Genomic DNA, 25,983 nt, shown 5'->3' on the forward strand with positions numbered 1-25,983 from the left:
ATTCAATGATTACCTTTCTGAACCCCATATCCCATGCCGACTGAAACCTTCCAAACATTGCCCATTCCTCTGCTTCAAGAGGGATACAGTTGCCAATGGGATTGGAAAAGCCCACAATCCAATTTCCTTTGTCATCTCTTAGAACCTCTCCACAGCCAGCTTTGCTTGTATTCGTTTCAACAATGCCATTAGTATTAAATTTTACCCAGCCTTGCGAAGGAGGTTTCCAATTCAGGTATGTATCAGTAATATCATTCTCAGACAAAAAGACTTCCTTATGCATGACAAAGGATTTCCAAGTGTGGAGAATTACCATACATGGGTCATTCGGTTTTGTGGAAATCTAGTTGGAAAATAAAACAATTTCTCCACTTCCAAAGCTTCCATATTGTCACATCCCACCACATTAAGTTCCAATTAGGAGTTAGGCTTCAGATTTCGCGCCACCCAATCTTTTAATTCTTAAGAAAAGAAAGTCTGGTGGTGCCTTGGTGGCAGTAACCTATTCCAAATTTGTCGAGCATATACATAGTCTCTAATGATATGCAGCACGTCCTCCTTCTCTTCTTCACACCAAGAGCACAGAGCAGAGCAAGCAGCATAGGAACTTCTACAGCTGTTAGTAGGAAGCTTATTGTGATACTTAAACCAAATAAGGAAGTAAATGCGCTCTATTCCTTTCCATTTCCAGATTAGTTTAAATAAAGGATCAAACAAATCAACTGGTGGTTTTTCAGTAAGCACTCTTAACAGTAAAGGAGCCATTAGGTGTTCTTCCTTTCCATAACATAATATCACGACCTGATGATTGAGAAGGGGGCAACACGGAAATTAGTCTTAGATATTTGATACAATGAGAGACAGATTGACAAAGTCCCATGGGCTGAAGCGTGTCCAGTCAACAACTTTTGAATTCATTTCCTCCTCAGACAGGGGTCTCAGTGCCATATCTTTAATCTTCTTATCAAGGTACGGCCAAGAATCATCAAAGAAACAAATAGACTCACCATTTCTAAGCTGCCATCTAGTTCCTTCTTCTAGAAAATCTTTATGCTGGCAGATGAATTTCCGTAATTGTGAATCCCCTTTCTTGATATTCAACATATTTTCATTAGATCTATACATGTATTTTTTTAACAGATCAGCCCATAAACTGCTCGATCTAGAGATTAGGTTCCAAGCAAGTTTAGTGTCACAAGCTTTATTGACTGAAGTCGTTTAAAACCAAGCCCACCATAAATGTCCCCCCCCCCCCCCGGGCCCCTCCGAGCCCCCTCATTTCTATTTCCCCACTATTCTAAACACCCTAAGCCTCCTTCCCCCTGTGCGTAAAGGCTAGCATTGTTTCAAAACGACGGAAAACAGATATATACATTAGTTTTGATCTTAAAAATAAGGCTAAAATATATTTTAAATTCTTTAACTTTTTATAAAATTTCTATTTAATTCTTTAATTTTGTAAATTATTTTTTAGTCTTTTAATCCTAATATCTTTAGTTTCAAATAATTATTTGGTGCATCAATCATTATTATTTAAAAAAAAATAAACTTAATATGTCAACTTATGAAAATATTTTATCAATATCAAAAAGTTTTATGTAAAAATTTGTTAGGATGTACAGTGTTAGAATTAAAAGATTAAAAAGGCACTTTATAAAATTAAGGGACTAAAATAAAACTTTATGTAAAGTTAAAGAACTAAACATATACTTTAACCTAAAAATAATTAACTTGTTGGATTAGTCTTGGATGATAATTCTTCAAATTCTATATTGACTTATGTTCTTTTATTTTGACATTAATTTAAAAAAATGTTAGACAATTACTCCCCCTGTTTCTAAATATAAGAGAAAATAATCAACTCACACAGTTTAAGAAAATTAATCAAATATAATAATTATATCTAAAAATAAAAAAAATTAAACTACATTATTCATGCAATTAATGAAACAAATTTTCCTAGTAAAAATAAACATTGACTTTTTGAAAAATAACTTTAAAAAATATAATAGATGTTTATTGAAATTTATAATTTTAAAAATATGATAATTTTTGTAACACACCAAAAAAATTTTTTTTAAATAATTTAACTCAACCATAGTTGAGTTACAGCCACCCAACACATTTTTATATCAATAATTTTAATATAAAATATTTTATAATTGGCTTCAATTTACACACTATAACATTTCAAATAAATTTTTACCTCCCACATGCCATTAGGCTAAATCACATTTGTCCATCCTTATACTCCCAACAAGTAAACTAAATCACATTTGTCCATTCTTATACTCCCAACAAGTAAAATAAACAATTTAGTCAATTTTCAACACAAGCCAGTTATTTAGCCTTATAATCATGCCATTTTAACCAATTCAAAGTAAACCAAATATTAAAATTACAGCCATCCAAATTGTACCAAAAATAAAAATAGTTTGAAAGGCATGATTACATTTATATATTTATATAATTAACAATAAATAAAAAGCCCTAATATTGGCAATATAACACATTATAAATCATAAATTAAATACCCAAAAGAGACAGTGGATCTATACCACTAAGCCTCTGGGACTCCTCCACGTGTCACTCGTGGCTCTTCTCCTGAAAATTGTTAACCACATAATGAGACTCAAAAGTCCCAGTAACTAAAGCCAATTTATGATAGTGTATACAAACAGTTAAATGTGTGCTTACTAAGTGAGAATTAAAAATAATATAATTCCAACAAATGTATGAAATATTACAATACACACAAAATAACCATCCTTATATCCCTCCATTAACCTCGAGCCGTAGCCCTCACTCGATGCTAAATTACCCGGCCAAAGGTAGATTAGCTCGAGCCCTTACAAGCCACCTATTGAGCTCCAATAGGGGCGTACCACGTGGCACATAAATACAACAATAATAGCAAGTCTCCCAACACCTCCCACAATAATCAAACAAATTCATAATAATATTGCACAATTATACAATATTACAAAATTCATAATTTTCTCAATAATCACCCAATTAACATGAAGTAACACTAATCACAAATTAAAAGTATAGTTAACTTGTGGCTTTTTCAATAAATTATTCCTTAAAATTTCTCTCTCACCACAATCTTCACCAGTAATACAATCTACAAATAACATATTATTTATAAATATTAGTTTCAATTTTTGAAACTAATAAAATAATTCTAATAATAGAATTAAAAATATAACATAATTCCTAATCTCAATCTTAATACAAATCTATAGTTAATACTATTAAGTAAAATTTTTAACTCCTCTTTTAATTATCAATAAACATTAATAATCTAAAAATCAACTTCTAAACTAATTTCTATTATCAAATTTTTTTTTATTTCATAAATTCGTGCCTAAAATACCTAAAAATTAAAAATTGAGTCTCTAGCTTAGAATCATGATCCTATAACCATAATAATTCATTTCTCATCCCAAATAATCATCTAAACCTCAATAAATCAACATATATTTTCAGATCTAGTTTAGAATTTGATCCATAAGCCACAGATTCAAAGATCATCAATAAATTTATACTCTAGAACATTTATTATACTACTGACAACCTCAAAAATCATATTTATTCAACATAAATTCATCCCTCTTCCAGATCTTAAATTTTCTACCACTACAAACTCAGAAACCAAAGAAGAAGGATGACTAAGAAAAAATTTTAGAACACTTACTTAGTCTTGAAAAGATTAAAATCACACCCTAAATATCCTATTAAAAACTCTTACCTTAAAACCCAGCACTGGTGAACTTGGCTCACAGATGCTCTCTCTGCCTCAGCTCACGCACGAAAGAAGGAATGAAGAAATGAAGTAACAGGTGAGTTTTTATAAAAATTCAGTGGGTCTCACATCTTTTTTTTATTATTATTTCTTCTTTTCTCTCTCTCCTTTTTTTTATTATTTTATATTACTATTGATGCGGCGGCCGAAAGCGTTCACGTTTTCTTCCTTCTTTCCTTTCTCTTTCTCATACCTTTTCTCTTTCTTTCTTTTTATAATAATAATAATAATTTAATAATATTTTATTTTTTTTTATTTTTTTTAATTAATTAATTTTTTTAATTTTTTTTATTTTAATTTAGAATTATATCCTAAATTAGATTTAATAATTATTTTTTACTAATTTACTTACCTCTAAATATTTTTTTAAAATTTCTATTAACTTAAATTAATTATTAAAATTTAAATTAGGATGTTATAATTTTTTTTTTATTGAAGAGTAGCATTGGAGGTGGAGCTATAACCAAATTGACGTGTGGACTGTGGAATATTGAAATCTCTTCATGGGAAGTCACGTGTTGAACCACGAGAGAATGAGTGGCAATGTTTTGAAAGTAGGCAATAAACCAAAAAAGTCTGCCATCCTTAATTTTTATTATCCAACCGTTTACATCAGTGTTAGAGCAGTGTTAATAAAATGATATAATATAACTGTAAATTAATAATATTATAATATAAATTACACTCTCTTCATTGAAAAATTTAAAACATCTTTAATTAAATTTTATCTCTTAATAAAATAATTATTTATTTTCAAACTAATATCATCTTTTTATATTTACCTCTATTTTACAATAAGCTTCATTCTAAAATAAATAAAAAGTAATTTACTCATCAAGGTTACTTTTGAAAAAAGAAGCAATAATTACACCTTAAATATTAAAAATGTCTTACATTTTTTAACAAAAAGAAACTTTTTTAACATGTCAAATATAAGTAAATCTTGATCAAATTAAATATGAATAAATTTAAAAATATCTACATTTACTCTTATAACTGTTAACATCTTTATAAAAATAATAATCTCAAATCAATTTACACATATAAATTGTTTAAAAATAAAGTTAACTTTCAGTAAAATCTAATTTTCGAATTCTTCTATTTTTTTAAATTTTTAAACTTTTTTTAAACATTATGTTTAAAACTACTTCAGTTCTCAGTTCAACTTCAAGTTTTAATTTAATAGCAATTCAACTCGAATTCAATCCACCCCACTTATGAGAACAGTTTTTTGATTCAAATTGAGTCATTAACGGTTCACAATCCGGTTTTGAAATCCTTGATGAATGATGCATGTCTTCACTGTTATGTGACCCATGACCCAACCAATTATGTGCTTGTAATTTAGATATTCATGTTTTACAAAAGCAATCTTCAAATCGAAAAATTAGAGGTTTAAGCATTCATTAAAAAAAAAACAAAGGTTTGTAAAACTGGGTTTAGATCTCCAAACTAACATCTAAACACAAAATGGAAATTCTCCAGAGGATCTGACAAAGTTTGAACTTTGAACCATACGGCAACGCACCAACCCCAACGACAAGCATCAATGCAGCAGAACGCTAACGTGAATACAGAACTACAAACCCATAAAAATCATAAACTGGAAGTGATAAGAGAAAAGCAGCAACTCAAAGATATCAATATATTAAAAGAGCCACAATTAATGTGACACCTACTGTAAGAGTAATCTAAATAGTACAATCTGTAATCCGTGGATCAATCTGGCGTATGATTGTTGTCTAGACACTTGCCATATTTTACTCGTTAAAATGGGAGAAGAGAGAGCAGCATCACAAAGCAGATACGATGTAAGTTTAAGTTCAAGCAACGAAAAGTGGAAACCCCTTGGCATAAATAGGCAATAACAAGAACTCAAACTCAATCTGAATTCAAAGGAGAAGAGGCAGAATGGATAACAGACATGGAAGGTGCCTTTGTCACTTCATTTTTGCCTCTGTAAACAGAACGTGACGGTTAACCCTAGGGTCAAACTTTCGAAACTCGAGCTTCTCTGTAAAGGTCCTGGGTTTCCTCTTGACATAGAAGAATCCGGTCCCAGCAGCCGAAACAAGCCGAACAAACATCTGAGCCTTCTTCTTCTTGTCACCCATTCTTTATTGGCTTATTCTGTCCAAAAACAAAAACAAATTACCTCTCTTTACGATCATATAAGGTTTCTTTTTCTTTTCTTTTCTTTTTTTTTTGAGGGGGGGTGTTGTTTAAACTTTAAACTACTTCGTTAGTCCATTAAATTTCATCCAATTCTCCATGTGGTTCCTGTGCATTAGAAGTTAATAGATTGAGTTTTAATAGCTTTAAAAGATTTTAATTTAGTCTCTACCATTAAATCTTTGTTGGCGCGCCATTAAATTTTGAGAATGAACCAACCACGTGCCATTTTTTACAGTATTCAGAGAGTAATGCAAACTATGGCAGAATTGAGACATGTATTCTTTTCAACCATAGTTCAAGTACAACTGAGACTTGTATACTTCATATGATGGGGCAGACTATACTTAGAGCCTAACAATCTTGATTCTTCACACTTTGAATATGAACAATTCATTCCATCCAAAGGGATACCAGTAAATGCGCATAATCCACTAGTGCGTGCGAGCGTGTAAGCGAGAGACTTGGTATGAAATCATGCATATTTAGAATCTAAAGATAGTTCCACATAAAGTGGCTTGAATGGTAAGCAAGCACAGCGATGGAGAGGTCTTTGCAAGGATGGGAGTTAGATCCCAAAGAAAAAAAATTGCAGGGAGGGACACCCTTAATACCGTGCGTGAGATTAGTCTCACACCCGAAGGAAAACCAAAAGACAATGCCAAGGATCTAATTAGAATTAAAAGTTTCGAATTATAAGGACACAATAACAGACATTTACGATATAACTCTGGATACCAGGTTTAAAAATTGATTGAATTTTCTGAAACCAACACCAACAAAATCAAGGATTCGATTACAACACAACCATTGTGAGTAATAAAACCGCTTGCAACTAAATTTTGATCCAGGCAAATCAAAGCCATGCCACATAATCAGAATAATGCCTTCAAAGTGGAAAACGCAATTTCATACAAAGCCATTGAGCCAACATACACTATCAGATCCACAAGACATCAGGCAACAAATATGGTTATCTCTAAAAATCATGGCTTCATCTATGATAAAAAACAAAGACTCAAACTTTGAACACCATGGAGTACGACAGCTAAGACTTTAAGCATTTCCAAAGGGATCGAAGGTCTATATAATGAATTTTGGTGCACAATAAAAAACACGTACATTAAATAATCAATCTGTAAAAGCAACATGTGAGAAATTATATTAATTTGAATGACCGATCCATCATAAATATATTCACATTCAGAAAGTGTAATGCTTGAGTTTTGAGATAAATTTATTTGTTAAGGATAAACTAACCATAAAAACCTCGTACCCTGAATACTGAATACGAACAAAGTGCAAACGACTACAACATGTAATCCAAAAAATTTAAGGTTTTCCCCCTTTCACTGAAATTAACAGACCACAAAAAAAGAAAAGGCATTAAATGACAGATCAGATACAGCAAATTCTAAGGCAGCTGTTGGCCATGTATCAACAAGAAAAATGAGAAGCTACCGAAGAACAAAAGGGAACTGAAAAAGAAGTAAATCAATCAGTAATCTGAGAAGCAGGAGAAAAAAGAACCAAATCAGAACAACCAAGGCTTATAAGCTCATAGAGAACATCGCTTGCGATGAAGAGAACAGCAGTTACGACATACATAAGCTCATCGCTTTCGGATTCAAATCAGGACTAAAAACAAATGGGATTTTATTTTGAAGATATGTAATCAGAGACAGCAACAGAAACACAGCGGCGGAACAAAATCATGACAAAAAAGAAACGACGGCCAAACCTGAAGAGCCGGAGAAGACCGGTACGACGGCGAGTACTGATGGCGATGTCTGAGGTAGAGGTGGATGCCAATGAACCGAAGGACTGGAGGCTGCGCCGTAGCAGAGACTGGAAGCAAGTGGAATCCGAGAGTTCTGGGGCGAATGCGCGTAAACGCAACAAAACCCTGCGTTTTACCGAATTGCTCGTCCACGATTGCATAATACTTCTTCTTCATAAATTATAAAATATTTTTAAATAAAATTTTATATATCAATAAAATTTATTAAATATATTTTATAATTTTATTTTTTAAAATAAAAATATAAAATTTTAAAATATTTTTTATTTAATATACTATTAATAAAAAAATTAAAAAAGAGAATATATAAGAAAAATAATATTAAAAAATATTATTAATGAAATATTATTTTTATCAAAATATTTTATATTTTAAATTACTGAATCTTTTTTAAAAATATTTTATAATTTAAGATGGATCCATCTCATACAAGACATTTTCAAGAAGCCCTTGTTTGATCTAGAACAGGTGTTAAGTAGCTTTTATAATTATTTTTTTAATTATAACCTAAAGGCCTAAACCCAATTTCATTTATTATATTTTAAAAAAATGATGTGTATGAATAATTTTTAATGATAATGTAATTAAAAATATATAAAATATTTTAACAGATTAAAATTTTATCCAAATTTTTTTAGAGTCATGAAGTAGTTATTAACACTCTATATTATAATTAAAAGAAAGTAATTACTCACTTATTTTTAATTTCACATTAAGAATAAAATTATTTTTATGCTGAATATTAAATGCAGTGGTTGTCGTGATCATATTGAAAAGGTATAATTATTTGTTCGGTAAAAATTTAATTGAAGGTCATATATGATATATTATGAGTTATATTGATGTTTTTTTTTTAGAGCTGAATTGATACAATTACTAGAATAATATGAAGAAGAACATGATACAACTTGTAATCAGAATCAAGAAAATTAGCAGAAATAAATAACCCTGCGGTCAATGGATTGCTAAGAGGGTTTGAATTTAGCCTAGGAATGAGAATGACCAAGTCACGGCTTGAAATTGGCACAAGCAAATAGTGGAGTTTCGTGCAAACCCAAAACAGATCTGGATTCAATGATTGTATTTGATATAGACATTGAATATATATAATATCTAAATCATTAAAATTTAAATCAATGATTCTAAATTCATACCTTATTTAAGATCTCAGAAGCACCGGTACGTAAAAATAGCCAGCGTGTTCGTGTCGGATACGTATTCGACACAGACATGTGTTCAGGATGCATAAATGACGCATCCCTTTTCCCAATTTCTAGCAGACGCGGGTCGAGACGGTTTGACATAGGCAGACACGGGTCAAACGCAGGCGAACACGAAACTTTGCGTTTTTCACTTCTTTTTACTTAGTCCCAACTCCAAAAACCCGATGCCCTAAGATTCTCAACTCCATTCGACCCCTTTCTCGCGTTTGCTGCTTTGTCGCTTGCTGCCTCATCGATCGTCATCGTTCTTCAACTCTACGTTTTCACTTCTCACTTCGCACGCTACCTCACCGTCTGAACTCTACCTCAACGCCTTTGACAGTCGTCGTTCTTCCGTCTTCAGCTTTTAATCTTGGTAATTTATCTTTAGTTCTTTAGTCTTCACGTATGGGTGCTTGAGCGACTCTTTTGCTTGTCACTTCTTTTACTCTTCTGTGCTGAGCCTTCAATCTTGAATATTTATTGATATTATTACATTATTAGTTAATGAATATTTATTACTCAATTTTACTGCTGAACCAAGAGAGAGAGAGGCAGAGCAACATGATCAGGTTTTCTAATTTAATACTAAATTATTGATTTAATTTTTTTTATTTAGATGAATTATATTGCTGAGTTAAACATTGATTTATTTTAAATTATATTTTTAGACATCCAAATATTTAATATTTAATTATTTATATAGCCGTACCCGTATCGTAAAATTTTAAAAAATAGCCGTGTCCATGTATCATATCGTATCATACCCGATACTCGTATCCATATCGGTGCTTCTTAGTTTAAGATTAATAAATGAGTGACTTTATCTGAACAGTTGATCTGAATTTTAATGGTTTAAATACTCCAGATATTTAATGACTGTATTAAGTACAGTTATCGAATTCAAATCCTAAATAATATACATTAATTGGTTCTTAATTAAATGGAAGAAGAGGAAAGAATGAAGTCGGAGACGTAGTAAACTTCTCCGGATCTACCACATTTGAATTTAAAACTGAACAGTGTTTTAGAAGTGAAGCTGCCATGGTTGACTTCTCTAGATCTGCCATTGTCATTCCTCATGAGCTAGGTCACAATTTTTTCTTTTGAAGTGTAAGGAGTATTATAATATTTTCATAATTTATATTTAATTGTAAAATAAAAAAATAAGTATCCCTTATATATATTATTCCATATTAAACATAATTTTAAACTGTCATTCTCATTCTCACTCTCACTATCAATATTAATGTCAGTCTCAATCTCAATCTCAATTCTAATTTTAATATCTTTAAATTAAAGTCTTTGTATCAAATAAGGCCTTATTGTATTATACTTCTGCTTATTGATATAGTGCTTGTATTTGCAATAAAATGGATTACATTGCCCACTGATTTCTACCTCTGCTCTGTTCTGTTCTTAAGCAAACACAGCAATATTTCCAACCTGTAGCAATTCCATACCATTGATGACGGTGATTCAATCCTGGACAGTAACTGCTGGAGGTGGGGCCGCGACAACATCGATAAAAAATACTACAAAAATCACCTTATGGGAGGCCACGTGTTGAATGGGGCACGTCTCGTCTTCTTAGTAACCAGTAAGGTTACCTAACTATTTTTATAGCCCAAGAAATGGAAATTGTCCAACGTGGGTGACGGATAAATCTGACAAATTTTGACTCAAGCCACAAACGCCAACGACCAGTGTGACTCCAAAGTACCACAGTACAGTGTCCAGACCCAAAGTTAAAACCCCAGACTTTAACCGATGGGGAAATCAATGTTCCTTCAGAAGCACAAGTAAAGCTCGGCAACCACAATAATAACAGCAAACGAAAGAAAATTTTTATATCTATTCTGTCTATCGCTGAAGATCAATCTGCAGGTGGTTGCTGATATATTAAATGACCTCGCACCATTCAGTTACATGACTTTCTTCTTCCCCACATTTACCAAGCAGGGTCCACTGAATCTAACAATACTAATTCTGCAGAGAAGAAATTTCAAAAAATAGACACGGTTGCTGTGTTGGTGAGGAGGGTTTGAATCTATGAATGAACGACCAGAGTCACAGCTTGAAATTGACACATTCAAACACATCAGTTCTGTCCCAACTATACATTCATTTTCTTCTTCCTTTAAATGCACGGGTTGGTGTAGGCATGTACATGAATAAATAGCATGGTCATGAATTTGAACAAACACGAAATGGGCAGTCATAAATACTCATTCGAGCCACAAACGTGCGATGCACGCATCTATTTCTGGACTTGCTATACTTGAGAGAAATTATTTTATACCCAACTCATATATTCACTAACTCCTTCTTTAATTGGTTGAAACTTGAAGGAGCCGATTATATTGCAGTTGCTGGCACCCATCACATCTCAAGATCACTCGACGCAAGCTTAGCTGGAAGAGAAACAATAAAGAGAAGAACGAGAAAAAGAACAGAAAAAGATGCGTAGTGATATGTTGTTGCCACAATTGGAAATGGAGATATAGGTTTGAGTTTTTAATTAATAAGAGGTCCAAATCTGCTCGAGTTCTCGAGCGAAATCTTGCTGTCGACCGACAACGATGGTAAGGTGGTCCTTGTCATCGATGACTCTAACGTTGGCACGAGGGATCCTTCTCTGAAGCTCGTAGCTACATTCCAGAGGGATGAGCTCGTCGTCTTTGCCGTGGAAGACGGTGACTTTACAGTTAAGGTTGTCATTGACGGCGTCCAGGTAGGCCTCCATCTTGCCGGCGGTGCCACATATGATGTTGTGGAGAGTGTGCCAGGCTGCGTTGTGAGTGTGGCAGAAGAAACCTTCCAGCAAGAACGTCCTCAACCTGTTGCTCATCAATAATCAAACCAACCCAAACAAAAACCACCACGTTAATATCCAGTAATCTCATCAAGCTCAATTAAATGCCACCTATTCTATTGCCAATAGGAGAAAAAAAAAATTGCCACCTTTTTTACTTCCTCTTCATCATCCCCATCTGTGTCTCTGCTATATCTTCCCATCCTTCTCCAACCCATGACACAGTGTGGCCATCATGCCTATAATAACTCCCTCTATTTAATTCCTTTACCATTTCCTCTTAGCTCTTTTATATCCACGCATTTATTAATACTCAAGTTGTGTGTGTGTGTGTGTGTGTGTGTGGTGTGAGATTTTGAATCCATCTTTTCAATTCTTTGATATACATGACAATTTTTTCACTTCTCATTGGAGAGAATAGATTTGGCCAATGGATCAATCTGATGGCTTAGATAAATCCTCAAATATAGTTAGCACCGTTAACGTTGATTGAGATGGTCAAACTGATCCAACTACTACGAATAAAGCCGGAGAGGACCATCGTCGTGTATGTGTATGTAGAAACGTGGACAAGAGGCAAAAGGATAAGGACTAGAGAGTTTAGTAGATAACCTGTTTCGGGTGATGAGTTTGGTGAGAAATTCCCAGAGGCGGTGGTTCTTGCAGATGACGAAGCAAATCAATCGCGTAATGTGCTCGTACCAGCACGCCATGGACGCCCCGAAGGTGATCGGCGGCCACACGCGCCTCGGCGCCACTCTGCTCATCATGTATTGCGTCGCCTGAGCCGCCGCCGCCTTCGGCACAGGATAAAATGGCTGAAACAGAGATTTCAACATGAGAAAAACAAACAAACATATATACATAATATGAATGCAAAATAAAGAGAGACGATCAGGGAAGATAAACATGTACATACGGGAGCAAGGAGAGTGAGGGACTTGACAGAACGAGGGTACTTAACGGCAAGGGCGAGGGCAAGGATGCACCCCAAAGAATGAGCCACAATGTGGAACGATTGAAGCCTGTAGGGCTCTAACACCGACGTCTCTAGCATCTCTAAATGTTCCCTCAACGTGTACAGAGACTCGCTTGGCTTCGGACTTCTTCCAAACCCCAGCAGATCAACCGCAAACAACCGGTAACTGGACTTCACCTTGCCGGAGAAATTCGGAAACAATGTCTCCGTCCAGAATGACGACGACGATATGAACCCATGTATAAACACCACATCTTCCCCTCCTCTTCTCGTTCCCCCTGAACATATACATACATATATATATATATATATATATCAATCGACCTCAAGTACTATAATCAGTTGAATAAAATATTGTAAATGCATGTGTATAGTTTTGAACCTGTGGTCATGGGTCCTTGAGTTCTGACAAAGAGTTTGCCTTTGGAAGAAGGAGAGATCCAACCCGTGCATAGCTGGCAATCGCAGTCGGACCATCTGGTGGTAGTGGGGTGGTGACAGTACTGCTGTCTTCTTCCGAGCATCTCGACGATGGTGGAGTTGACGGTGAACGACGTGCTATTGTTCTTGCGAGACGAATCATGGAAGCGCTTCAACTGATGCGACAACAATGAAGGACGTGAGAAGAGAGTGTCTGAGATGTCCTCCAACTGCAATACCTTGGAGGAGGTGGTCAGAGACAGGATCTTGGATTCGCCGCCGTGCTCGGACACCAAGATGTCACCTCCTCTCATGGCTTCCTTCGCCGATCCCGGCGAGCAATAGCAAGGCTTCCATTCACCCTCCACCACCAAATCCACCACCTTGAACACCACACACAACACAATATCTAAAAGGTCCAGAATACAGAACGCAACCCAGCTTACTCCTTTGTTTATTACTCTCCCACTCGATGCTACAATCCTCCTCGCTGTGTCCCCCATTTTCTCATATAACTCTGAACTATCTCTGATATATATCACTGTGTGTGTAGTGCCGTTGGGTTTGTTTCAGAAAGCTTAATGAAGAGGAAGAGAGGAGGGGCTCACTCTCTTACTCTACCTAGCTTGCTCTTACACTCGTACACTCTTGCTCGTGTTTCGAGGGTCTGATCAAAGCGTGTGGAAAAGCCTTTCCTAAAACTTAGAGGCAAAAGCAAGAGAAAACCCACCGCAACGCCACGCCTAAAACAAACACATGTACTCCTATTTATTTATAATTTGTTGGCCAGTAAAAGAAAAGTAGTTGGTAGTTGAACCTCCTTCATGGGTCAAGGACTCTATTTTCCTCCCCGCCAAATAATAACAAGGTTCCGCTTAATTAATTTTACATAACCTACGAATCTTAATTTGCCAATAAAATGAACGTGTTTTAGAGTTTGGCAAATCCTATGGAATTAGCTAGTCACTTTCTTGCCACTTCGAAATTACTACATCGGCCACCGTTTTCTATTCCTACTGATTTTCTTGACTTACAATTCATCCGGGGAAAAAAATGAAAAACAAGAGCCTGCCTCATTAATATCAACAGTTACGTAAATTCAAGATTAATAAATGGGTCAATATAAAATTCTAAACCTTTGGTATTGAATGCAATCTGTGTTTGCCACATGAACCACCATGCCTTTAGGCACCGGTTTTAATTACCTGCCACTGTTTTTAAAGCCTCTGGTCAAAGTACAAAGACTTTTTTGATTTCATCTTCCATGTTCTATTTCTTGGATTTCTCAGGCAAACGATTCAATTTTTCCGTTAAATACACTGACACATGAACTGAGAATGTGCAGATGCAGCCTAATAGTGTTTGAATTTTTTTTATTAGGGCGACTACAGCACAAGAGAACGAGGTTATAACAAGAAGCGTATGTGAGAGGTGATCAGTACTGAGGGTTGCCTGATATTTATTGTGTTCTGAAACTAAAAGGACAACGGGCAAGGGTGCTTATATCATACTCCTGATAATTTATACATTGAAATGAGGCGTCTGAAACGCCAAAAAAAGTTCGGGGGCTAGTCAGATATCGGCCAAATAGATTGATTGAGGAGCTCAACGCAATTTCTAATTTATTTTGAATAAATGATGAAATTCACAGCCCGTAATAACCTGACTTTTGAACCTACTTCACTCCCAAACTATAAGGTCATGGCTAGGCTAGCTAACCTGTAGTAGGCACAAGACCTCTTAATAGTGTGACAAAAATTACACGAGTTTCTTTTTGGGCCAGCAGATTACACACATCGATCCAATATTAAAGGAAGATTATATATACGCGTATAACGATCTTTTCACCGCTCGTTATATATGGAGTTTGATCGTGGTTTGATTCATTTTGCATAGAGTAAAGTTGAGTCCTGGATCCTTGAAAATCTTAACTAGACGATTTTATTAATCAAAGTACCAACGTGTTGCTGTAAGATTGACTTCGTGCGAGGTTAATAGAAAAGAAAAATAGGAAGGAGGGAATTGTAATTAAGGGGATTTGTGGAGATATATTGTGTGAAGGAGGTGGCAGATAGTGATAGATATATTATCAATTTATCATAGCATGTGGTGTGTCAAACATTGGAATTAACGATGAATATGTGAGAGATACTATTGCCTGGGAATATTTGGAAAAGCTTTAACATGAATGATGCGAGAAGGGATTAATAATGCAACAACAGGATAAGGTTGGGGACTTGTTTGTTGGAGAAGAAATGCGTTAAGAAGATGCAGATTGAGAAAGGACGACTTCTAAGATTTTGATTTCTCGCTTTTGAAAGCCATGCGATTTGTGCTCCTCTTGTCATTTTGTCTCTAACCCACTCATTATCAACACCTTCATATTTTTTGATAATGTTTCCATTTACAAGACCTAATTTTAAGTTTGATCGGTCTACGTAACCATAACCTTGTTTGTTTGGTTTGCGATCCTAAACGCATGTCCAAGATGAAGTTGGGATTTAATAATCATGAAGAGGTAGAGATTGAAAATCATGTATAATACAAAGTAACTTTAATTATAAGGACCGGATCGGATTGGATAGTTTAACTGTCAACCGGAAGCGCTAATGTCTCAGTTTAGACCCCAAAAAAAAAATTATGATTAAATTGGGTTTGATCGAAATTGAACCAAAATCAGATTTGACCCATAAACTAGAAAGATTTTTCCAAAAACTAAATGGGTTTGAATCTAATAGAGAAAAACTAAAAAAATTTAGAAAAAACCCAGAAAAAAAAGTAAACTATTCTAAAAGTCATCTTCATTTTTGGGTATTTCACGTATATAAAATATAATCTGGAACCTTTTTCTTAGAAAAATGTTAACAACTCTATGTGCAAATGCAAATATTATTGAATTCACTTATATTTGATTCAATGGCCAAGATCCACCTATATTTACATAAAGTTATAATTTATAGTGGCATTGATTTATGGTCAATGTTATTTTATTAACAACTAGACATAAAATAAATTTATTATATTTATATATATATTATATTTACATTTAATGTTATTTTTTTTAGAAAAAATGACAGTAAAATCTCACCAAAATATGTAAATGAAAATTATGTCTCTTAAAATATCATAATTCTTTTGAAGTCTATAGGTACTTCCCTTATTTCTATATGTAAGAGAGAAAAAATGTATCACATAATTTAAGAAAGTTGGTTAACTATAATAACTATATTTGAAATAAAACAATTGGACTAAAATGTCCATGTTAATTAACATAAGTATGCATTAATTATGTTTTGTTAATGTAAATTATGAGGAGTAATTTAAAAATATGTAATAAATGTTTATTGAAATAGATACTTATATAACAAGAAGTAAAAATGGTAATTTTTCCTACAAATAAAAACGGAGGGACCATCTTTTTAAAATTAATAATTTTAGGTTAAATGACTAAATTATTCCTTGTTTAAAATAAAAAATAATGAGTTCATGTGAGAAGTTGTGATCTCTTATTCAATTTTTGCTATTTATATAATAAAATTTGTGATTACTTAAATAAAAATTGTAATAAGTTATTTTTTAAAACGTGAACTTCAATGATAAAAGAAATTTCATAATAAGAAGTTATAATTTTTTATTCAATTTTACAATTCACATAATAAAAGTTATGATTACTTAACAAAAATTATGATTTATTATTTTTTAGAATGTGGACTTCAATAATAAAAGAAATTTAATGTGAAAAGTTATTATTTTTTGTTTAATTTTTTTAATTTATAGAATTAAAGTTATGATTACTCAAACAAAAATTATGATTAGGATCACTTATGTTTAGAATTTTTTTTATTAATCACAAAAAAACTTTTACATAGAAGCTGTGATTTCTTTTTTAATTTTTGTGATTCACAAAATAAAAATTGTAACTTAGAAATAATGGAGCTTAAAATTTTTATTTTAAGTAAGGGGCAATTTAGTCATTTAACTTAAAATTATTAATGTTATAAAGGTATTTAGGGATTTTAAAAAAAATTATGAGATTTTGAAAAACTTGCTTGTTATTTATATATTTAAGTGGATTGTGTTATTATTTTTTTATTTTTTATTTAATTATTATGTCATCATTTTGATTATAGTTTAATTGGTGATATCATGAGGATCGAGACCTGTTAGACTATCCGGTTTTTTAAACATTTGTAGTTAGTATGTATAAATATTTTAATATATAAAGCTCGCTTGATCGATATTGTTTGGTTTTCAATATTTGTATTATCGTTAGTGGCCAAAATTTTTTTTTGAAGCCCATCAATTATAATTTATTAAAAATCAATTTATTGCAAACATGATCAGTTAGTTGCCGGAGAATAGCATGAAAAAGATTCCCACACCTCCTACATCTATATCAGATCTGTTTATATTGTTGTGATTTGCCAATGTGACTGTAACCTAGTGGCATTATAAGCTCCCCTCTAATTGAGACGTCGTGGGTTTAATCTGCTTGTAATTTCATGCCATTAATACCTGCCCATCTAATTAAAAAATATTATTGTGATTTAGAATATTACGTGGACTTATGATAGTGGGCCAATCTACTTTCAACCAAGATATATATATGGGTTGCCTCACTTTTATGGTTGGTGCATATTTCCTCTACTTTTCGCAGGTGAAACTGATCGAGCCGGTCTATTGTTTTAAACTAACAGTTTAACACTATTTTTTTGGACGAACAAAGATTGTCCCGTTATTAATTACTTGATCATAATTCACAAAATCATAAAACAAACCTCATTGCTAATATAATAATTTTATTAGTGAACAATTTATGAACACTTTTTTAAATACTTTTGAACTTAAAAACTTATTCTAATATTCCTGGTGAGTTTCTAGTTCCAACTCACCTCAATTTTTCTTTATTAAAAATAAAAAACGGAACACTATCTTCTAGAGAAATAATCTTCAAGCTTTGGGGTGGGAAGATTATTGGTTGACTCGATAAGCTTATTATTTTCATATTTTTATTGGTGAATTATTTTCAAATATTTTACTTACACGTGAAAATTCATCCAAAAAATTGCCACCAATGTATTTTATTTGTTAGGACATGCAATTAATTGTTCGAGAAGACGCCTCCATCGCCGGGCCTGGTTACGTGTTTGTTTTGGTCACTTGTTTAGAATACCTGCCTATCTATTATGCCAAGCCTATCCCAAATCAAGATAGGAGGATTTAAGGGAGGCTCAAATTAATTTGAATCCAATAATATTAGAATTTTTTTCAAATAGAAAATGTATCATCAACGCTATTGCATTTCTATTATTAGTATATGAATTTATCAAAGTTTCTAATTAAGCTGATGCAACTCACTTACTAACGCAGACAAGTGTGTTGGTGGATGTGGCCGGTTAAGGTTCTTACACAAAAATGTTTTTAATTACGTTCTCAATTTCAAGCCATGTAAATTACTTCTCCTGATTTTATTTATAAAATATTTTTTAGAAGTAATTTTTTATTTAAAATATAGGACACTGTATAATAATTGAATCAATTTTTTTAATTTTACCTTTTATTGATTAATGTGAAAATATTAAATATAGTTGTATTATAATTTAAAACTAATGATACAAATAAAAGTATATCTCATTTTTTATGATATCAAAAAAAAAATTAACTTTTCTTAATTTTTGTAAAACAATTGAGAGTATCCTTCATTAAAATTAATGTACGAGAGAGATAATCGGTCAATCCTTGGAGAGAATATATATAATATATAATTCCCTCACAGCTCCAGCGAAAATTAATGTGAGAATTTTTCAGGCCAATAAAAGTAAAAAATGTGAGAAAGATTCCCTTAACTTCAGCTCTAACTATTTTTTTTTAATTACATGAGAGGGGGAAAAAAAAAAGAATTCCCAACACTTATATTTGAGAAAAATTGATTTTCTCACAAAACACACGTTCCATAACACATCGGCAGTCACATGATTCGAAGCTCACAGGTAAGAACACGAGGACCACGCGTTAATCCCGCCACACCCCCACCCCACAACATCGCTCTTTCAAAATTAATGAGTGTCTATTAATTAAAACAAGACGCGCGTAGTCACATAATAATATTCTCTCTATTTTCATATATAAAATATTTTTAATTAAATTTTACGTATCAATAAAAGCTTATTATTTAGTTGAACTTATATAAAAATACAATATTTTTTTTAATTTTATCCCTAATAATATTACAATTAATATCATGAAGGTAATAGAAAAAATATATAATTAATGATCAATTTTATTTTCTAAAACAAAGGGTAAAATTGTCTAATTATTTAAAAATATCATTGTCACTTCTCATATTTAAAAACAAAATAAGCTTTTAAAAAACATTTTATATATAGAGATGAAGGAAGTGCACCTCAACATCAGTCAATATCAACTTAATTTATTTTGAATAGAAAATAAAAATCACATAAGCCTGCAAAACGTTTTCATGTCATATGAAAGGGTATGTTAAACCTCGACCACTCATGTAGTTCTACGTCGTGACCAACTAGATGTTAACGCCTTAACTAAATAATTTCAATCCCATGCATATTAACGTATTATATTTTATATAATCAGCCACGTTATATATGGAGAACTATAAGTGGTCATGATTATTTTAATTAATTAACTAATTAACTGCAACCGCACGTTGGGCTGCTTAATGACCTATACTTCATCAAAATCAAATATGGTTTTCGTTTTCTTCTTCTTCTTTTAAGAGCCAACACTAGCACGTTCAACAGTGAATTTAAAAACACTGTACACTTTGGCCTCAATCAATAAGCATGCGCGTATCTGATAAGTGATGATCATGAAATTAATTAATGGCAGTTGTAATGAAGCAATTAGTAACAATTGTCAAATTGTCAGATTATTTATATTAAATTAAATATGCTAGAGGATTATTGTCTAATTCAACAAAGTAGTTTAAGCCATTTTGATTACGGACATTTCAAATTATATATATATATATATATATCCATTTGTTAAGAAAATGTAAAGCATTTTTTGATAGATTATATATTAAAAAATATAAAATATTTTTAATGTTTCAAAGTATATTTAATATGTGTTTTTTAAATGCCCTAACTAAATAAACTAATCAATCACTTATCTTTAAGTGAGACACTCTATTAAATAAGAATAAATATGATAAGATAGTACAAGTTTAAAAACAATTAACTAATTTACTGAAAATGTGATTCGGCTAAAAATGCTTATATTTTTTAAAAGAGATAGTATTTCCTAATATATTTTCTTATTATTTCTAACTGTAAGACTTTTTTTTAATATTCTCCACATTATTGTTTTCCTTGTTTTTTTGGTACTTTTTTTAGTTTTAGAGGTTTTATAATTTTTTTCTTGATTTTATATCTTTTTTTTTGGTATCCCATATCAAATGACTCTAATATTATATTAAAGTCTTTATATTAAGCGTGCTAGTCCAAAGATTGTCTAATTCACCAAAGTAGTTTAGGCCGTTTGGTTAGGAACATCCTAAACTTTATATATTCCTAATACAATTTTAATTAATTACTGGATAAATGACTTCTTTATCTAATAACAATATTGAGTTTTATTAATAAGAAGTAAAAATAAAGGGAGAATTTTAATAAAGACCCCCTTAACTATATTTATTTAAATTCAAAGCCCTTAAATTTGTGAAATTTCATTGCAATCCAAGGGTGCTTGTATGATATTAACTTTATAAGAAAAATGTGACAAAATTTTTCTTTATTTAAATTAATATCAAAACTACCTTACTTTACTTGTTTATTTACTTACAAAATGTTGTTAAGTACTACTTCATTTGTTCATTTTTTCATAATAAAATCAAGTGAAAGTTTAGCAATGAACAAGTGAAATACGATAATAAACAACAATCTATAAGTAAATAAATAATATATAATATATGAATTAATAAGTTATTTTAAGATAATTTAAACATCTAAAATAAAAGCAAGTTAAGTAGAAAAATTAATAATATTTTATAAGTAAATTAACAAGTAAAGTAAGATAAAAAATAAGTGAAATAAAAAAAATTTGATATTAATTTAAATAAAATAAAATTTTATTATTTTTTTCAAAAAATTAATATTAAATTAATCCTCTTAAATTGTAATGTGATTTTAAAAATTTAGGTACTTTAAATTTTTAAAAAATGTGGCAAGAGTCTCAACTGAAATTTTTTAAAAAATAAATAGGAAAGATTGAAAAGTCAAAGAAGAGTTGGGCGGCCCAATTAGGCAAAGGCTGAAACAGAGAGAGAGAGAGAGAGAGATGGGGTGATGAGGTGATCGATGGCAAGGTTGGGGTCTGCAATGTTCGATGGGTCCAGGTGCGCCGCTTAAATTATCTGGATGATTCAGATTAACAAGATTTATTTTATTTTTATTTTATAATTATTAAAATAAAAATTATAAAAAGAATAAATATATTTTATTATAAATTTGAATAATATATATTTAATCTTCTGATACAATTCAATATTAATTTTTTAAAATTTTTATAAATTAACTATCCAAAAATATTTTAGACAATTCAATTTTAAAATTTTTAACTTGTCATTTTTTTAATTTTTATAAATTTTCAATTTAGATATGATATTTATTGTAATATTATTATTATTAAAATAAAAAATCTAAAAATTTTAATATTAAATTCAAACTGTTCTGTGTACATGTAGACAGTAAATTTGTAAAAATTATAAACATTTTAATATTAAATTGGATAGTTATTTTTTTTATCAAAAATAAAGATTAAGCTATCCAAATTAAATTTTTTATTATTCAGATGGCTAATGAGGTAGATTTATCAAATTTTTTATAATTTTTACTTTAATAAATATTAAATAAAAAATAAAAACATGTGAATCTAAAAATCTAGACGGTTCAGATTCATGAGCACCCAAACCTATTCCATGTTTGATCAAGTCCAGAAGGAGAAGACAAAGTCAAAGGAGACCCACTTGATTTACATATGCAAACACAAAATAATAAGAAAAAGAATGATAGTTAAATCTCAAAATATAAAATTAATGTCAGTTAGGTCTTGTAATTTTTTTGAAAAAATATTATAAATATTAATTCAAACAATTAAAAATTTTAAATATAACAATTAATTTACAATACGAATTCTGTTATATAATTGTTTGAATTGATATTTATAATTAAAATTTGTTAGAAACTCAACTATCATTAATTTATCTTTTTAAAATGTTATTATCATTTTCTCAAATAATAACACGAGCATAAGATGAGCCGTTGAGAAATCATGACATGGTTTCATTCATGCAGGGTACCCTCTGATCTTCATTGGTGACAAGGAAGTGGACGTTGTTATGTATTTAATTATTTATTGATACAGCACAACCGCATGCATGCATGCGTGGATGTTTGTTTCATGTGATCGGTTCACTGTTTTCCACACACAACAGACTTGTTTGACAAAATGACCGGTGAGTTATGAGGTTGTCTCTCCCATCTCTTTGTTGGTAACATACCTTAGCTTCCCCGGCACTACGAACCCCGACCATGTGCACATGCCTATATACAGTACATCTACAGTAATCCTTAGTTATCCGTGTATTAAATTCTACGGAGTATTCTGATTCACCATCTTCCCTTAGTTATCCGTGCATTAAATTCTGCGGAGTATTCTGCTTCACCATTTTCCCTTAGTTCTCCCAGCATTAAACTCACCCAATTTTACATGTCATGTTGCGTGCGCCTTATAACAACTACTATTTTAGTATCAGCTGCCGCGCCCTAACATGCAGTTCTCATTTTGAGTGTTCTTACTTGCTTATACCCACATGGCATGCCTCTCCCTCTAATTCCTATATATAATGTTCTTTTATTCACGAGTTTTTTAAAATTAAACCCATTATTCAAGTGAACCTTGATATAACGTCTTGAGCTAATACAATTCATTTTCTCCATATAAGCATGACAGCATAAATCTCTCACTCACTACTACAAAAGATGTATTTAAGAATGTCTTTTTTAGAGTATTTATTAAAAAAAAAGGCTCTTAATCATAGAGTCAGAACTTACCGAAGTGCTTTAAATAAAAAGCGCTTCGAAATGGAATACCCATAAAAACACTTTACATATAAGCGCTCTTAAAGTTTGTATGAAAAAATAAAAAATAAAAATAAAAAGATAGACCTTTAGGAGCGCTCATTAGATAAATGCTCCTAAAGGTCTCATGCCAAAAAAAAAACAAAACAAAAAAAAAATAAGTTAGGAGCACTCAAGAAATAAGTGCTCCTAAAGATGGAGTTAAAAATAAAAAAAGGTCACCTTTAGGAGCGCTTGTTGTATAAGCACTCCTAAAGATGAATAAAAAATAAACCTTCCTCTAGAAGCGCTTATTTCCTAAGTGCTTCAAAAGGTTTCATTGAAAAAAAAAATTAACATTTTTGGAACACTTAATAACTAAGCGTTCCTAAAGGGTGCTCTTTTAGAGCATTTTTTCAAAAAGCATTCCAAAAGGCATATTAATTTTTTTAAATGTCAATTTAAATCTTTTAGACCTTTAAAATACCAATAATCATGACACTCCAACTGTCAAAATCCCTCTTAGAACCCTCTTTACTAATTTTGAAAATGATCACATACTTCCACATAATTGTAAACTCTAATTTGTCTATTTTAAATGTTTTTAGAAATAATTTTAGTTTTGAAAACTTAGGATCCCAACTTTTCCACCTGTTTGCAAACTTGGTATTATCTCATTTAACTTGAGCTAATCTTTTAATTATGGAGATTTAGAGTTAATCATGGATATTAAAAGAAGGATATTACAAGTATAACTCGGCCAAATATCACATGACTTACTCTTGGATCATGGCTTCCCCCACTCTTAAATCTTTAGGGTGTCATATTTTTTAAGCTATTCTTCTTGATAAACTGATGGAAAAAGTTAGGTTCTAATCTCTCGACAAACTGTGGTATAAGGCTATACCCTCATGCATCAGAGGGTAGCCTAAATACCATATAGATTTCAACTACTCCTAATTCTCAGGCAAACTTTGGCCAACTGATCATGCCATCTATGATGTTTAATTATTTTCACAAATCTCATTTTCTCAATGTTATTTTCACTTTCAAGCATAACATCTCACCACACCCTCTAAGGTCTTTTACCCCACTTAGACTCACCACTGCCTCGTGAGTTTATTGATACCACAGCCTAACACAATATTATATTACCCATTTTTATAACATCCTTGATTTTTAAATCAGATTAATTGAGCTTGAATTATATTAAGTGTATTAGCGAGGTGTGTGGCCAAAGAGGCCTAATAGGCGTGTTGGGTTTCAATTTCAATCCTAAACGCAGGTCTGAAGGAGAATAGGGTCACTCAGGAATGAAAAAGGAAGAAATTCTAAAAGGAAAGGTTCTGTGTCATGCACCGCGACTTGTGGATAAGCCACCACGGCTTATATGTGACAACACGCCTGGGAGATGCTCTCTTTACCATGCACTATGGTGCATTATGCATCCGCTGTAGAGCATAGTCACTTTCCTATTGTCATAAGTTCACGAAATGAAACATAAAAGAGAGAAAGAACAACAAAATAGGAGAGAGCATCAGAAGAGCAGTGTTAGAGCTTAGAGAATTTAAGTATTGAGAGTATTTTAGAGCTTTTAAATATTAAGATAAGTTTTCTAGACCTAAATCCTTCTCTCTTCTTTCATTTTTTTAATGGTAGAAATTAAGGTTTGATTGATAATGGTGATTTTTAGTCTATATAGGTTATGAGTTCGAAACCATTGATTTAAATAGAGTTAACGAGATTAGATTGAGCTAATGAAATTTGATATTTATAGAGCTATGATGATTACTGGTTGAAGGGCATTAAATGTCCGAAAATTCCTCATTAATGTATTAGTTAGAATAATATGGTTTCATCAATGATTATTAAAGAGCTCAATGATGTTAATAAGGATTAAAGAAAGCTAAGAAATCATATGGATATTTTTATATGTGTCAACAATGAATCTTGAGTATTAAAAAGTGTTTAAATATTAGTGAAAATTAGCCCAAATATGAATATTGATTATTTTTATTGTAAATGCTTGTAGAGTGACTATCTTTGGTATCATTCAAGCTTCTTGAAAGCTTTGGGAGTAAGTATTTTAGGGGCAAAACCTTTAACCTCTCAAAGGTTTGAAGTAATTGATCGCTTTCGCAAGTGTACGAGATCACAGTAATAAATTACTCAGAGTATTTCAGGTGTCAAACCCACAGAGAAGTTACACTTTTACTAATTTAAATAATTAATAGTTTAAGAAAAATAGATAAAATGGATAAATTTGATGAAAATATAAGGAATAAAAATAAATCAAGAAAATAATGATGATAAAAACGCAATCACTTGAAGCGTTGAAATTTAGGATTCACCCTATAGGTTGCTAGTTTTTACCCCTTGAGTTGACTCGAATCAATTATAGTGACAATTATTCTTAAAGTGTTTGAATATTCTCCTGAATTATTAGTTCCTTTTTAATTAGTGTTGAATTCGTTCCTACAATACCCAAACAACTAATTAAATCATGAAACTATAGTTTAAGTCATCATAAATTTTTAGAACTATCCCTAACCTAGTTATTTATGTTTATTTCTCTAGATCTAGGTTCTCTCTACACTTTTCAGTCCATCAAGATTACCCATAGATTTGATTAAATGGTAACAAGTCAGTAAATCAATATGAAGAACAAGAGAAATAAATATAATTAGAAAAA

At 31.6% G+C, this 25,983-nt stretch overlaps 2 protein-coding genes across 3 annotated transcripts; both read right to left on the bottom strand.

Annotated features, from left to right (window-relative positions):
• Nucleotides 1-5,421: 5,421 nt before the first annotated feature.
• Nucleotides 5,422-7,881, bottom strand: LOC129322744 (uncharacterized). The gene is made up of 2 exons (XM_054969109.1): nt 7,722-7,881; nt 5,422-5,938 (listed from the first exon to the last, which is right to left on the bottom strand). Exon 2 carries the CDS (start codon nt 5,920-5,922, stop codon nt 5,749-5,751), a length of 174 nt encoding a protein of 57 aa, XP_054825084.1. The 5' UTR covers nt 5,923-5,938; nt 7,722-7,881; the 3' UTR covers nt 5,422-5,748.
• A 3,273-nt stretch (nt 7,882-11,154) lies between these two features.
• On the bottom strand, nt 11,155-13,928 carry LOC129321668 (probable lysophospholipase BODYGUARD 1). 2 transcript variants are annotated; one of them, XM_054967521.1, is made up of 4 exons: nt 13,160-13,928; nt 12,763-13,055; nt 12,411-12,616; nt 11,155-11,823 (listed from the first exon to the last, which is right to left on the bottom strand). In XM_054967521.1, exons 1-4 carry the CDS (start codon nt 13,698-13,700, stop codon nt 11,505-11,507), a joined length of 1,359 nt encoding a protein of 452 aa, XP_054823496.1. In that variant the 5' UTR covers nt 13,701-13,928; the 3' UTR covers nt 11,155-11,504. The 2 variants fall into 2 exon arrangements, with proteins under 2 accessions (XP_054823496.1, XP_054823495.1); XM_054967520.1 differs by having other exon boundaries at nt 12,718-13,055.
• Between the last annotated feature and the right edge of the window lie 12,055 nt (nt 13,929-25,983).

Source organism: Prosopis cineraria, unplaced genomic scaffold, assembly GCF_029017545.1.
Source record: "Prosopis cineraria cultivar Desert tree isolate PC_DT_omini unplaced genomic scaffold, ASM2901754v1 PC10, whole genome shotgun sequence".
In the NCBI taxonomy this organism is placed as follows: Eukaryota; Viridiplantae; Streptophyta; class Magnoliopsida; order Fabales; family Fabaceae; genus Prosopis; species Prosopis cineraria.